This window comes from Globicephala melas, chromosome 19, assembly GCF_963455315.2.
Source record: "Globicephala melas chromosome 19, mGloMel1.2, whole genome shotgun sequence".
NCBI lineage: Eukaryota > Metazoa > Chordata > Mammalia > Artiodactyla > Delphinidae > Globicephala > Globicephala melas.
The window spans coordinates 43,350,571-43,363,764 of record NC_083332.1 but is presented as its reverse complement, the minus strand read 5'-3'; the positions used below and the strand labels follow the sequence as shown (position 1 = coordinate 43,363,764).

The following is a 13,194-nucleotide window of genomic DNA, read 5'->3' as shown; positions in this document are numbered from 1 at the left end:
CACAACAGTGAGAGGCCCGTGTACCGCAAAAAACAAAAACAAAAACAGAAACAAAAAAAACTAAAAGCTGGTTCTTTGAAAAGATAAACAAAATTGATAAAACTTTAGCCAGACTCATCAAGGAAAAAAGGGAGGACTCAAATCAATAAAATTAGAAATGAAAAAGAAGTTATAATGGACACAACAAAAATACAAAAAAACAGTGAGAGGCCCGCGTACCACAAAAAAAAAAAAAAAAACCCCAAACAAAAAAGATTTGTACATTTTGCTGAATGTAAAATTTACCCCAATTAAAAAAAACAAGGTTCTCATGGTTGGGGGACAGTGAACTAAGCAAACAGACAAATGTACCAGGTGCTGTGAACAAAATTAGAGTAGAACAAAGGGGTAGAGTATGATGGAGAGGAGGTCTGGGATCAGGAGGGGCCAGGGAGACTCTCAAAGAGATGTGTTTAAGCAGAAGCCTAAGTGAAGTGTCATGCAGAGGTCTGGAGGAAGAACTTTTCAGGCCAAGGAAGCACATGTGCAAAGGCCCAGAAGTGGGATGATGCTTGGCATTTGTTCAAGGATCAGTATGAAAGCCACTGTGATTGGAATGAAGTAAACAAAGGGGAAAGAGGTGGGAGGGATTTAAGTTTGGAGAGGCAGAAAGGGCCTGATCATAAAGGCACTGCAGGCCACTAAAGTGTTTTGAGCAGGGGAATGGAGTGACCTGATTTATATTTCTAAAATCTTATTCTGGCTCTTGTGAGGTCAAAAGACTGTAGGGGACTGGGAGTGGAAGCAGAGAGAGCAGTTAGGAATTACCAGTAAGAAAGTTCTATTTTCCACACAACAGTAGAATCAAAGCCTAAGAAATCTATAGTTTTTATTAATGTATGATGTTCTTGCTAGCATTAAACGTCCTTGATTTAACTACCTTATTTCTGTCAGAGTGGTTGTCTCTTTCAGCAGTCACTAATTAGGGTGTAAGGGTTTCAGATTTTTGACAAGATGGAAAAACATGAAGGACTACAAATCTAGCTTGGTATTAATGTCTGTTATCTTTGTTCTGTCTTCAAATATGACTATAAAAAGATTTACTTAGGCTCCTTCTTTACTCTATTTATGATGTAAGAGAATAGGTCAGTCTTTAATGCTAACAGCAGTGGGCAGGAGGGGACTTTCTTCCATTCGCTCTTTCGCCAATAAATCCATCTGGTGGTGATTCTGAATAAAAGTCTAAGTTTGTATTTGAACTTGTTTGGAAAATTGCAGTGGAAGTTAAAGTGGGCAGTGAAAATAAAAGTGAACTTATATTAATTCTTATAAGTAAATGTTTCCTGTTCCTTTGTTAGATCCCAAGCAGTATTGAAGATATATTTAATGATGATCGCTGCATAAATATCACCAAACAGGTAACAATAACAAAAAAAGTAAAAATAATGACACCTTAACCTTTGGGTCAAATTCAGATGTCACTTAATATTAATTTTTTTTGCTTCTTTTAGACTCCGACATTTTGGATTTTAGCTCGTGCCTTAAAGGAATTTGTGGCCAAAGAGGGTCAAGGAAATTTACCTGTTCGAGGCACAATTCCTGATATGATTGCAGATTCAGGCAAATATATAAAACTGCAAAATGTGTAAGTCACCTGTTTTCAAACTGTGTAGTAGAAAAATCAATCTGTTTATATTAGAGATGAACATATTTTATCAGTCTACCAGAAATCAGAAATCAAATGGAAACCTGTTATAATCTTATCACTTTAAAAATAATCTAAGAGACTTCCCTAGGGGTGTAGTGGTTAAGAATCCCCCTGCCAATGCGGGGACACAGGTTCTATCCCTGGTCCGGGAAGATTCCACATGCCGCGGAGTAACTAAGCCCGTGCGCCACAACTACTAAGCCTGTGCTCTAGAGCCTGCGAACCACAGCTATGGAAGCCTGCACGCCTAGAGCCCGTGCTCCACAACAAGAGAAGCCACTGCAATGAGAAGCCTGCACACCGCGACAGAGTAGCCCCCGCTCGCCACAGCTAGAGAAAGCCCATGTGCAACAACGAAGACCCAATGCAGCCAAAAATAAATAAATTTATAAAAATAAGCTAAAAAATTTAGGGGGCAGATTTTTAAAATATATATATATATATTTTTTTTTTTGGCGGTACATGGGCCTCTCACTGTTGTGGCCTCTCCCGTTGCGGAGCACAGGCTCCGGACGCGCAGGCCCAGCGGCCATGGCTCACGGGCCCAGCCGCTCCACGGCATGTGGGATCTTCCCAGACCGGGGCACGAACCCGTGTCCCCTGCATCGGCAGGCAGACTCTCAACCACTGCGCCACCAGGGAAGCCCATATTTTAATTTTAAGAATAGTTTTAAGTTCACAGCAAAATTGGGCAGAAAGTATAGAGTTCCCATATACCCCCTGAAGGGTCAGATTTTGTTTTTCATATTTCAAGATAAAACCTAACATTTGAGCACTTAACTCTGTGCTGTCAGCTGTTCTATGTATTAACTAATTTAGTATTCACAGTAGCCCTATGAGAGAGATACTATTATTGTCCCAGTTTTACAGGTGAGAAAACTAAGACATAGTAGAGGTAATTTTTTCAGGGTCTGACAACTGGGAAATGGCAAAACCAAGATTTGAATCTATGCAACTCACCTCTATACTCTTAACCATGGCCCTATACTCTCTTTTATCTGTAATTTAAAACTTTGAAGTCTTTAGTTTTGATGAATTTTTTGTCATTAATTTTCATAATTTAAAGAGTTCATGACTATAGATAGACACCTGCTATCCAGGTATCACTAGCCTGAACCCAGGTAGATTGTCATAAGGACAGGTCTCAATGGATATTACCCTGTGTACTTTGGGCATGGTGCTGATGAATCCAGGGCCACTGGCCTTGTTTCTTCAGGGGCCAGATAATGACACACAGAGAAGGTCTCTCTTCCCTAGACAGATTGTACGCTTCATCTCAGTCATTCTCCTACACATCTTTATTGCCCTAGCCTAAAAGTTCAACTACCTAAAACTTGGGAAAAGTCAGTTGAGGACAAAAGAATTATGACCTCATATCAGAGGTAGTCAGCTTAACACTGATCATCTCTAGAGGGTGAAAATGTAAATAGACTTAAAAGTTTTACATGAATTTGTAGATGGACAGTTTTGAAGTATTTAACTTTCCTTGGACTTGACTTCAAGGAGATTGTGTTCTTTTGCAACATATTTTGTTAGGTCCTCTGTCAGAGAAGCATGGATCATGGATCTCTCTAGAAGGGCAGTTTTTAAGTTAGTATTGAGGGAGCCTAGGTTATTAGTGCAATCCAAGAATCCATCACCAACCACTAACAGGTGCTGGTAGAATTTCCATGGCATTGTCACATTTGATGTGTTTTCAGATCAGTATTTTTTCATGAAAGGGAAAGACATTTTTTGTTTGATTCATGGTGAGATTTAAATTTGTAATTATTTATTTATTTATTTATATTTGGCTGCGTTGGGTCTTTGTTGCTGCGCACGGGCTTTCTCCAGTTGTGCCGAGTGGGGGCTACTCTTTGTTGCGGTGCACGGTTTTCTCATTGCCGTGGCTTCTCTTGTTGCGGAGCATGGGCTCTAGGCACGCGGGCTTCAGTAGTTGTGGCACGTGGGCTCAGTAGTTGTGGCTCATGGGCTCTAGAGCTCAGGCTCAGTAGTTGTGGCACATGGGCTTAGTTGCTCCGCGGCATGTGGGATCTTCCCGGCCCAGGGCTCGAACCCGTGTCCCCTGCACTGGCAGGCAGATTCTTAACTACTGCGCCACCAGGGAAGTCCCCAAATTTGGTAATTTAAATATTCATTAATAGTAGCTTTTTGTTGTTCTTTTCCAGTTACCGTGAAAAAGCAAAGAAAGATGCTGCTGCTGTGGGTAATCACGTTGCCAAATTGCTTCAGTCTATAGGCCAGGTAAGCTGCCAGGCACACTGCCTTTGATGGACAGTACAGCTCCATATAGGACTGATTGCATCATGTAACTCCAGCCAGAAAAGGCTTAGAGAGAAGGTGTGGCACTGCCTCAAAGCTTCTTTAGAGGTGTCCTCACTTACCTGCTAATGAAAAGGCCTGTCATAGTGATGGGCTTTGTGCTGCACCCTCTGTTAATCTGCTTTTATACTGGAGCAAAATCTGCATTTATCTCTTTACAGGCACCAGAGTCCATTTCAGAGAAAGAATTAAAATTACTCTGTAAGTCACCTTGACTTAATTTCCTTATTTTGTTTGATAAAAATGTGCCATGGGAAATGTTCCCAGCAATTTTAAATGGTTGAAATTAAAAACTTTCCATGGTCTCAGTGGTATTGACATAGGTAATTATTGGGTAAGGTTTTTTTTTCTCATAATAAATGGAGAGGGTATTCTAAGACTGGTCAGAGGTAGAGCATATTTATCTAATGCTAAAAAGACATGAAGATCAATTAATTGAAAATTATCAGTAACACAGTTATTTTCAGCTTACTCATTTTAAATAACTTGGGAAAGTTTTATCTGAAGACTTTGGGTGTGAAGTCTTGAGTCACATGTACATTGACAGTATTGGTTTAAATACTAACTTCGATCAGTGTTAAATGACTGTGATAGAATTAAGAATTTTGCCATCTAGTTTCAGAGTGGCTAGGCTCCCAGGGTCTTCTTGATAACTCCTGAGTAGGCCCAGAGAATTTAAGAGTTAGTTTAAGAGTAATAAAATCTATTTTACATGCCATCTGAGGATTTTTCCCTGTAGCTATGACCCCTAGTTTCTGCAAAAGTCTACATTTTGTGTGTTACCCATCCTTAAAATTATTTATCCAAATTATTCATTTTAAGACTCTTCAACATGTTTGTTTAGGCTTAGTTTCAATGTTTTGTTCCATTACTAATCTTACACCGTGTTTATGCATTAGTGTTTGTGCTACTAGATTATATGATACCAGATTAAAAGCTGGATGTGTTGGGTATTTGAGAGTTTATTATTCTGGTCTCTATTGGAATATGTTTGAAAATTTCCATAATACAAAGTTTTTTTTTTTTATTTTTTTTAAAGCCTTACATATTCTCAGAGCACAGTATGTATAACACTCTCCTTCAGTACTGCTTGTCCATAATAATGATAAAAACTACTATTCATTGAGCCCTATCAGGCATTCTGCTTGGTACGTACTGTACACAGTTACACTTTTGATCCACAGAACAGCTCAAAGGTAAACAGTATATCTCCACTTCACAAGTGAAAACTGAGGCTCAGAGAAGTGCCAGCACCTGTGTAGTCAGTGCTGAACTGGTTGTAATGCCAAGGACATGAATTTAAGATAACTTGTGTTCTGGTGCCATCTCTGCTAACTATTAGAACCTTTTCTTCATACTTCCATGTCTGTGAAGAGGATACACAGAATTTCCTCTTCTTAATTGGGATAGTCATATATCTTAACCATTTACTTCCATAATGTCTTTTCTGTGTTCAGGCAGCAATTCTGCATTTCTTCGAGTGGTGAGATGTCGATCCTTAGCTGAAGAATATGGCTTGCATACGGTTAACAAGGATGAAATTAGTAAGTAATAACCTTTTTTTTTTTTAAAGTGAGGTTTTTTTCTTTTTAAAATTTATTTATTTATTTATTTGTGGCTGTGTTGGGTCTTCGTTTCTGTGCGAGGGCTTTCTCTAGTTGCGGCGAGGGGGGGGCCAGCCTTCATCGTGGTGCGCGGGCCTCTCACTGTCGCGGCCTCTCTTGTTGCGGAGCACAGGCTCCAGACGCGCAGGCTCAGTAGTTGTGGCTCACGGGCCCAGTTGCTCTGCGGCATGTGGGATCCTCCCAGACCAGGGCTCGAACCCGTGTCCCCTGCATTGGCAGGCAGACTCTCGACCACTGCGCCACCAGGGAAGCCCCAGTAATAACCTTTTGATGCTAGGTTATTAATTAATTCTAAGGATATAAATATTTTGTGTATAACAGAATGTATAGTAGAGTGTATGGTGATAACATAAAGGATAATGTAAATATTTATACTCTAAATTTTATTCTATAAACCTATCCAAGAAGTCATAATTTCAAATATAAAACTTAATATATACATACATAAAATCCTATTTAGGTCACTGAGTAAGTTGTGTGATATGTAGAAGAGCTAAAGTGAGCATACTACTACCATAGTAGAGGTTATGTGACCATAGCTAATAGTCTATAAGACCTTTGGGTTTTATCTCAGTAACGTATCTCCCTTTATTTTATAGTTATTTATCATTTTCTATTTTATTGTCACAAAGTATTTAAATTTTATGATAGAATTGCCTTGTATTCTGAAACTTGAGTATATAGTAAATTCAGTCCTTCCTTGTTTTTATGTCATGAATTACACAAATTATACTGAAATTTTTTTCCTTTCAGTTTCCAGCATGGACAATCCAGATAATGAGATAGTATTATACTTAATGTTACGGGCTGTTGATAGATTTCATAAACAACATGGTAGATATCCAGGTAAGAATAGCAATCAAATTATCAAATACAATAAAATCTTGTTTTTTGGCCCCACAGCATGGCTTGTGGGATCTTAGTTCCCTGACCAGGGATTGAACCCAGGCCACAGCAGTGAAAGCTCCAAGTCCTAACCACTGGACCACCAGGGAATTCCCAATAAAATCTTTTTTTTTAAAATTAATTAATTTATTTTTGTCTGCGTTGGGTCTTTGTTGCTGCGCGCAGGCTTTCTCTAGTTGCAGTGAGCGGGGGCTACTTTTCTTGCGGTGTGCGGGCTTCTCATTGCAGTGGCTTGTCTGTGTTGCAGAGCACGGGCTCTAGGCATGCAAGTTTCAGTAGTTGTGGCACATGGCTCAGTAGTTGTGGCATATGGGCTTAGTTGCTCCGCGGCATGTGGGATCTCCCCGGACCAGGGCTCGAACTCATGACCCCTGCATTGGCAGGCAGATTCTTAACCACTGCGCCACCAGGGAAGTCCCCAATAAAATCTTAAATAAATACTTAAATAGAATGAAATCTTAAAGGATTCTTGGGGTGTTTGCAGTAGTGATGCTTGAAGTCACACTGTAAACAATTTACACCTGGTTCGTCTCAGTGAGGAAATACCATTTGTTTTTTAAGTGTAACCAGTTGCAAGTAGTGTTTGATTCAACACAGGGGACTGTTGGTTGATTGCATATAGGATAAAATTTTTTCCTGTCACTTTGTACAGTTTACTTCTAAGACTCACACTGAGTTTGATTTAGTGGAATGAGAAAACCACAAGAAGTATGCCTGTGATTTCTCAGCTCAGAACTCTGAAGATGTTTCTTTGCTCAGTATCTATTTTTTGTTATCTGTTAATGTAGTAATTGGGGAATTGGCATATGCTCAAAGGTCTTCAGTTGCCCAGGGTATCTTTATTAAGATTGTAATTTTAATTGTGCAGGATTATTGCATAGCAGCACATTCTGGGTGTGTCATAAAACCTGTTGCCCCAACTGACGTAGTATACCCACTGAGTTATAATCTTAATGAGCAAGCTTACCAGAAAAGGAAAAGGAATAAACACCAAATATGTATTGCTTTATTTGTATTGTTTGCTTAGAATGTATTTTTGGTTATCTCTTGCATAACCAACCATCCCCAAATTTAGTAGTTTAAAACAGTCGATTTTTCTGTCTCATTGCTTTGTGGATGGGCTGGGCTCGGTTAGGCAGTTTTCACTGGGGGAAGGGGATCTCATGGAGTTGCATGACGCCTGGGGCTGGAGTCATCCAAGAAGACATGCTCACTCACGTGTGTGGCACTTTAGTTGGGATATCCGGAACTGCTGTGGGGGAAGCGGGCGGGTGCTGGTCAGGCCTCTCTCTCCACATGGCTACTTGGGGCTTCCTTTTAGCATGGGAGTCCTAGATTTCTTACATAGTGGCTGCCTTCCCCAGAGTTAACATTCCAAAAGACCCAGGTGGAAGGTACAAGGCTTTTTATGACTTGGCCTTGGAAGTCACAGCATCACTTATGTCATGTTCTGTTGGCTTCACAGGGTCACATTAGATTAAGAGCAGAAGGGGGACCACACAAGGGCACGAAGAGGTGTTCATGGGGGAGCCATCATGGGAGATTAGCTATTACATAGAGCATAGGCTTTGGAGTTAAACCTAGGTCCAAATCCAAGTTCTATCTATCACTTATTATCTCTTGATCTTGGGTGAGTCACTATTTCCCTCCAAGTCTCAGTTCTCTCAGTATGGAAAGGTGATAATAATAACTACTCTATTAGATTGTAAGGGTTAGATACGTGATGTATGAAAATCACTTAACATACTGCTTAGCTTTTTTTAAGTACTCAATAAAGGGTAGATGCTACTATTTTGAGGAGGAGTGATGATAGGTTTTTTTTTTATTAATTAATTTTTATTTTTGGCTGCATTGGGTCTTCGTTACTGCACACGGGCTTTCTCTAGTTGCGGCAAGTGGGGGCTACTCTTCATTGTGGTGTGCGGGCTTCCCGTTGTGGTGGCTTCTCTTGTTGCAGAGCACGGGCTCTAGGTGTGCAGGCTTCAGTAGTTGTGGCATGCGGGCTTAGTAGTTGTGGCTCGCAGGCTCTAGAGCGCAGGCTCAGTAGTTGTGGCGCACGGGCTTCGTTGCTCCGCGGCATGTGGCATCTTCCCAGACCAGGGCTCAAACCCGTGTCTCCTGCATTGGCAGGTGGATTCTTAACCACTGCGCCACCAGGGAAGTCCCAATGATAGTTTTTAAACTAGAGGGGTTAAAAAATAAACTAGAGGGTTTTAGTAATACCTGGATATTATGGCAATTACATTTTTCCTTCCAGCAGTAATAATAATAATAGCTTACCTTTGGAGACATCATAGTTTCATCATTAAGAACTGCCTGGGCTCATATCACAGTTTTGCTACTTATGAGCTAAGTAACTCGGGCAAATAACTTAATCTGTCTGTGCCTCAGTTTCCTTATCTGTAAAATGAAGATAATAATAGTGCCTACTTCGTAGGGTTGCTGTAAGGATTAAATGAATTAATATTTTAGATGGTGTTTAGAACAATGTCCAGCATCTATTAATGCTCCGTAAGTGTTATCTATTATTATAGTTTCATATATGTCATTTAATCTCCTGGAAATGGGTAGTAAACGCTATAAGTTTTATAAAGGGTATAAATAGGACATTACTTTCTCATTCATTCAGTTCTATCAAATAATTACTGAGCACCACTACGTGTCAGATACTCTTCTAGATACTGGGTAAGGAGCACTGAACAAAGCAGATTTGTCAAACTCAAATTTTTAATAGATTTTAGACGGTTTCTTTGATTGTTACAGGTTTGTGATAGCTGCAAATATTTGTCTCATACTTTCCATTATTTTTGTTCTTAATTCAGTTTTACACCTTAATGTTTTGACTAGAATACCTAAAACTGGATTAAATAAAGGAGATAGCCAATAATTTTGAGTCACATATTTATTTTAATGAAAATTAATTTGCATATATATATTTTAGGGGTATCTAACTATCAAGTTGAAGAAGATATAGGCAAGTTGAAGTCTTGTCTCACTGGCTTCCTTCAGGAATATGGATTATCCATAATAGTGAAAGATGATTATGTCCATGAATTGTGAGTATTTTTTTAGGGAATGCAAGAGACAATACTGTCCTGTCATAAGGCTAATCTATGTTCATGTCTCCATCCTTTCCTGTAGTTGCAGATACGGAGCTGCTGAACCACACACCATTGCTGCATTCTTAGGGGGTGAGTTCCAGAGATGAGAAGACTGTCACCTGTTGTTATATAGTACAGTTATGAAGTTTTGTTTTCCCAGCTGTTTTAACTAGGGAGGTCAGTGAAGCACAATGTTAATATTGAGTTTAGATTATTTTGGTACCCCCCAAACTGGTCTCCCTGCTTTCCATCTCTCCCACTGCTATCCATTTTAAACTCCTGAAGAGTAATTAATCTTTCTAAAGCATAGCTCTGATTGTGTCTCTCACTTAACCCTCTCACCTGGCAGTACACACATATACACTACAGTAGTCCTCGGAAAATAAATCCAGAGTCTTTCATTTGACATTTAAAACATTCTGTGTTGGGCTTCCCTGGTGGCGCAGTGGTTGAGAGTCCGCCTGCCGATGCAGGGGACACGGGTTCGTGCCCTGTTCCGGGAAGATCCCACATGCCGTGGAGCGGCTGGGCCCGTGAGCCATGGCCGCTGAGCCTGCGCGTCCGGAGCCTGTGCTCCGCAACGGGAGAGGCCACAACAGTGAGAGGCCCGCGTACCACACACACACAAAAAAATTCTGTGTTCTGGTTTTACCCAGCCTTTCTGGCCTTGGTTTTTTCAAGTTACTTGCTTTTCCCCTAGACATGCCCTTTGATTTCCCGCTCCTTGAATCTTTACCCCAATCTGGGCCCATTTGCCTTAAGTTTCCCTCTTGCCTGCATGTCTAAAATCTACCTGTTCTTCAGGACCCAACTCAACAATACCATCTCTTAAATAAAACTCCTTGGAGCCTGGAAGTTTGAGGTCAGGGCCAGCATAGTTGGTTTCTGGTGAGGCCTCTCTTTGTGGCTTGTAGGCAGTCACAATCTTGCTGTGTGCCATAACCTCTTCTTTGTGCAGGAAGGTGAGGAGGCTCTCTGGTGTCTCTTCTTATAAGTATACTAATCCCATCATGAGGGCCCCACCCCCATGACCTCAATTACCTAATTACCTCCCAAAGACTTCAACTCCATCTCCAAATATGGTAACATTGGGGGTTAAGGCTTTAACATATGAATTTTGGGGGACATGCATTCGGTCTATAACATGTGCATTCTATAATCATTCTGCACAAGTCATTTTCTTTCAGGTCTTTTTAAAAATATTATCTTCCCTGTGAGGCCATCCCTGATTCATTTAAAACAGTCCCTCCTCTTGCATCATATCCCGCTTCCTTGCTTTTTCTCCTTAGCACTTAGTCACTTGACGTTTTACTTATTTGTAAATTCTCTCTCCCTCACTACTGAAAAGTAAGATCCATGAGGATAAGGATTTTTGTCTTTTGTTCCCTGCTGTATCCCTAGTGCCTAGGACAGTATCTGGTACATAGTAGAGTCTCAAATTTTATTGAATCAGTGAATGTGAAAGCGGAAGCTTCAGATTATAAAAGATGAAAAATTGTTTTCTTGGTCGTTTTTTTTTTTTTTTTCTGTTGTTTTGTTTTGAATAGTAACTTTAAAACTTGTTACTGTTACTATATACTCAGACTGTTACTGAGTATAGCAGTCTGGGTATCTAATATAGATCCTTTCCAAATTACAGATATTCCTTTACCCTCCCTTTTTAAAAATATTTATTTATTTATTTTTGGCTGCATTGGGTCTTTGTTGCTGCACGCGGGCTTTCTCTAGTTGTGGTGTGCGGGCTTCTCGTTGTGGTGGCTTCTCTTGTTGCAGAGCACGGGCTCTAGGCGCCCGGGCTTCTGGAGTGTGGCTCACGCGCTCTGGAGCGCAGGCTCAGTAGTTGTGGCACACGGGCTTCGTTGCTCCGTGGCATGTGAGATCTTCCTGGACCAGGGGTCAAACCCGTGTCCCCTGCATTGGCAGGCAGGCAGATTCTTAACCACTGCACTACCAGGGAAGCCCCTTTAGCCCCTCTTTTTTTTTTTTTTTTTTTTTTTGCGGTACGCGGGCCTCACTGTTGTGGCCTCTCCCGTTGCGGAGCACAGGCTCTGGACGTGCAGGCCCAGCGGCCATGGCTCACGGGCCCAGCCGCTCCACAGCATGCAGGATCCTCCCGGACCGGGGCACGAACCCACGTCCCCTGCATCGGCAGGCGGACTCTCAACCACTGCGCCACCAGGGAAACGCCCCCCCCCCTTTTTATTATAAAACATGCACAGGGTAAAATTCAAATGCAACAGAAGGGTATCCTTTGAGAATCCTTTCTGCCTATATTTAGCCTTTAAAAAAAGTGCAGTCATCCATACTATTGTTTTGACTTTTTCTTGCTTAATATATTTTGCCAGTCTTTTTAAACCACCATAATTAAAAATACTTCTTTTAAACTGTGGCATAATATGCCAGGGTGTGAATGTATATAACAAAATTTTTATTTCCTTTAATAACATAGTTATAAAAAATTGTAGTCCTTTGTTTTGATATGACTCAGTAAGTTATGTCTCTTTTGGATTGCTTTTAAACATCTTTGGTTTTGGAAAGGAAAGGTTTTCTGTACAGAATTGAATATTTTTATAGAACTCTTGAAATTTACCTTTTTCAAAGATTTGCTTTTCTCCTTTTTCCTTGCAGGAGCTGCTGCTCAAGAGGTTATCAAAGTAATCACCAAACAATTTGTAATTTTTAATAATACTTACATTTATAGTGGCATGTCACAAACTTCAGCAACTTTCCAGTTGTAGAATAAGTACCCTATAGTGTGTTAATGATTGAAACTGTAATTGCCTTCAGGTTGTGCTCCAGTCTGTAAAGTTCTGCTAAGGGAGAACTGTTAAGTTGTTTCCTTAATAAACATTTTTCTCATTTGTAATAATGTAGTCTTGTTCTTTGGGGAGCTGAGGTGGAGGGAGGAAGGAAACGGTTTTCTCAGAGAATAAAAGCTATCCATTTCTAACTGAGCTCATTATTTCTGGCTTGCTATTTCAAAGTTACTTAACATAGAAATGTCTTGTATGGACTTCCCTGGTGGTGCAGCGGATAAGAATCCGTCTGCCAATGCAGGGGACATGGGTTCGATCCCTGGTCCAGGAAGATCTCACATGCCGTGGAGCAACTAAGCCCATGCACCACAACTACTGAGCCTGCACTCTAGAGCTTGAGAGCGACAACTACTGAGCCCGTGTGCCACAACTACTGAAGCCCACGTGCCTAGAGCCTGTGCTCCGCAACAAGAGAAGCCACCGCAATGAGAAGCCCGCACAGCCCGCACACCGCAACGAAGAGTAGCCCCTGCTCACCACAACTAGAGAAAAGCCCACAGACAGCAATGAAGACCCAATGCAGCCAAAAATAAATTAAAAAATTTTTAAAAAAGTTCTTGTGTTACATTAGAAATAGCTTAAAATATTTTTTCTTATAATCTTAATGAATTTAAGGCACGTGCAGATTTTAGCTGTGGACATCTTAATACCGTCACTGTTTGTTAAAATACAATTTAAAAGGGGCTTCCCCCAGGACATGGAAGCAACCAGTGTCCATCAACAGATGAATGGATAAA

The 13,194-nt window shown here is 40.6% G+C and overlaps 1 protein-coding gene across 2 annotated transcripts in view; it reads left to right on the top strand.

Annotated features, from left to right (window-relative positions):
• The window catches only part of NAE1 (NEDD8 activating enzyme E1 subunit 1), a 32,596-nt gene extending 20,086 nt beyond the window's left edge, over positions 1 to 12,510 (top strand). For both annotated transcript variants that reach the window (XM_060288440.2, XM_030863754.2), the window contains exons 12-20: positions 1,338 to 1,397; positions 1,491 to 1,624; positions 3,856 to 3,931; positions 4,171 to 4,210; positions 5,467 to 5,553; positions 6,388 to 6,480; positions 9,482 to 9,596; positions 9,682 to 9,731; positions 12,270 to 12,510. In XM_060288440.2, coding sequence (XP_060144423.1) covers positions 1,338 to 1,397; positions 1,491 to 1,624; positions 3,856 to 3,931; positions 4,171 to 4,210; positions 5,467 to 5,553; positions 6,388 to 6,480; positions 9,482 to 9,596; positions 9,682 to 9,731; positions 12,270 to 12,379 — 765 coding nt within the window. In that variant the 3' untranslated portion in view covers positions 12,380 to 12,510. The remainder of the gene's footprint in view (positions 1 to 1,337; positions 1,398 to 1,490; positions 1,625 to 3,855; positions 3,932 to 4,170; positions 4,211 to 5,466; positions 5,554 to 6,387; positions 6,481 to 9,481; positions 9,597 to 9,681; positions 9,732 to 12,269) is intronic.
• The last annotated feature ends 684 nt before the right edge of the window (positions 12,511 to 13,194 follow it).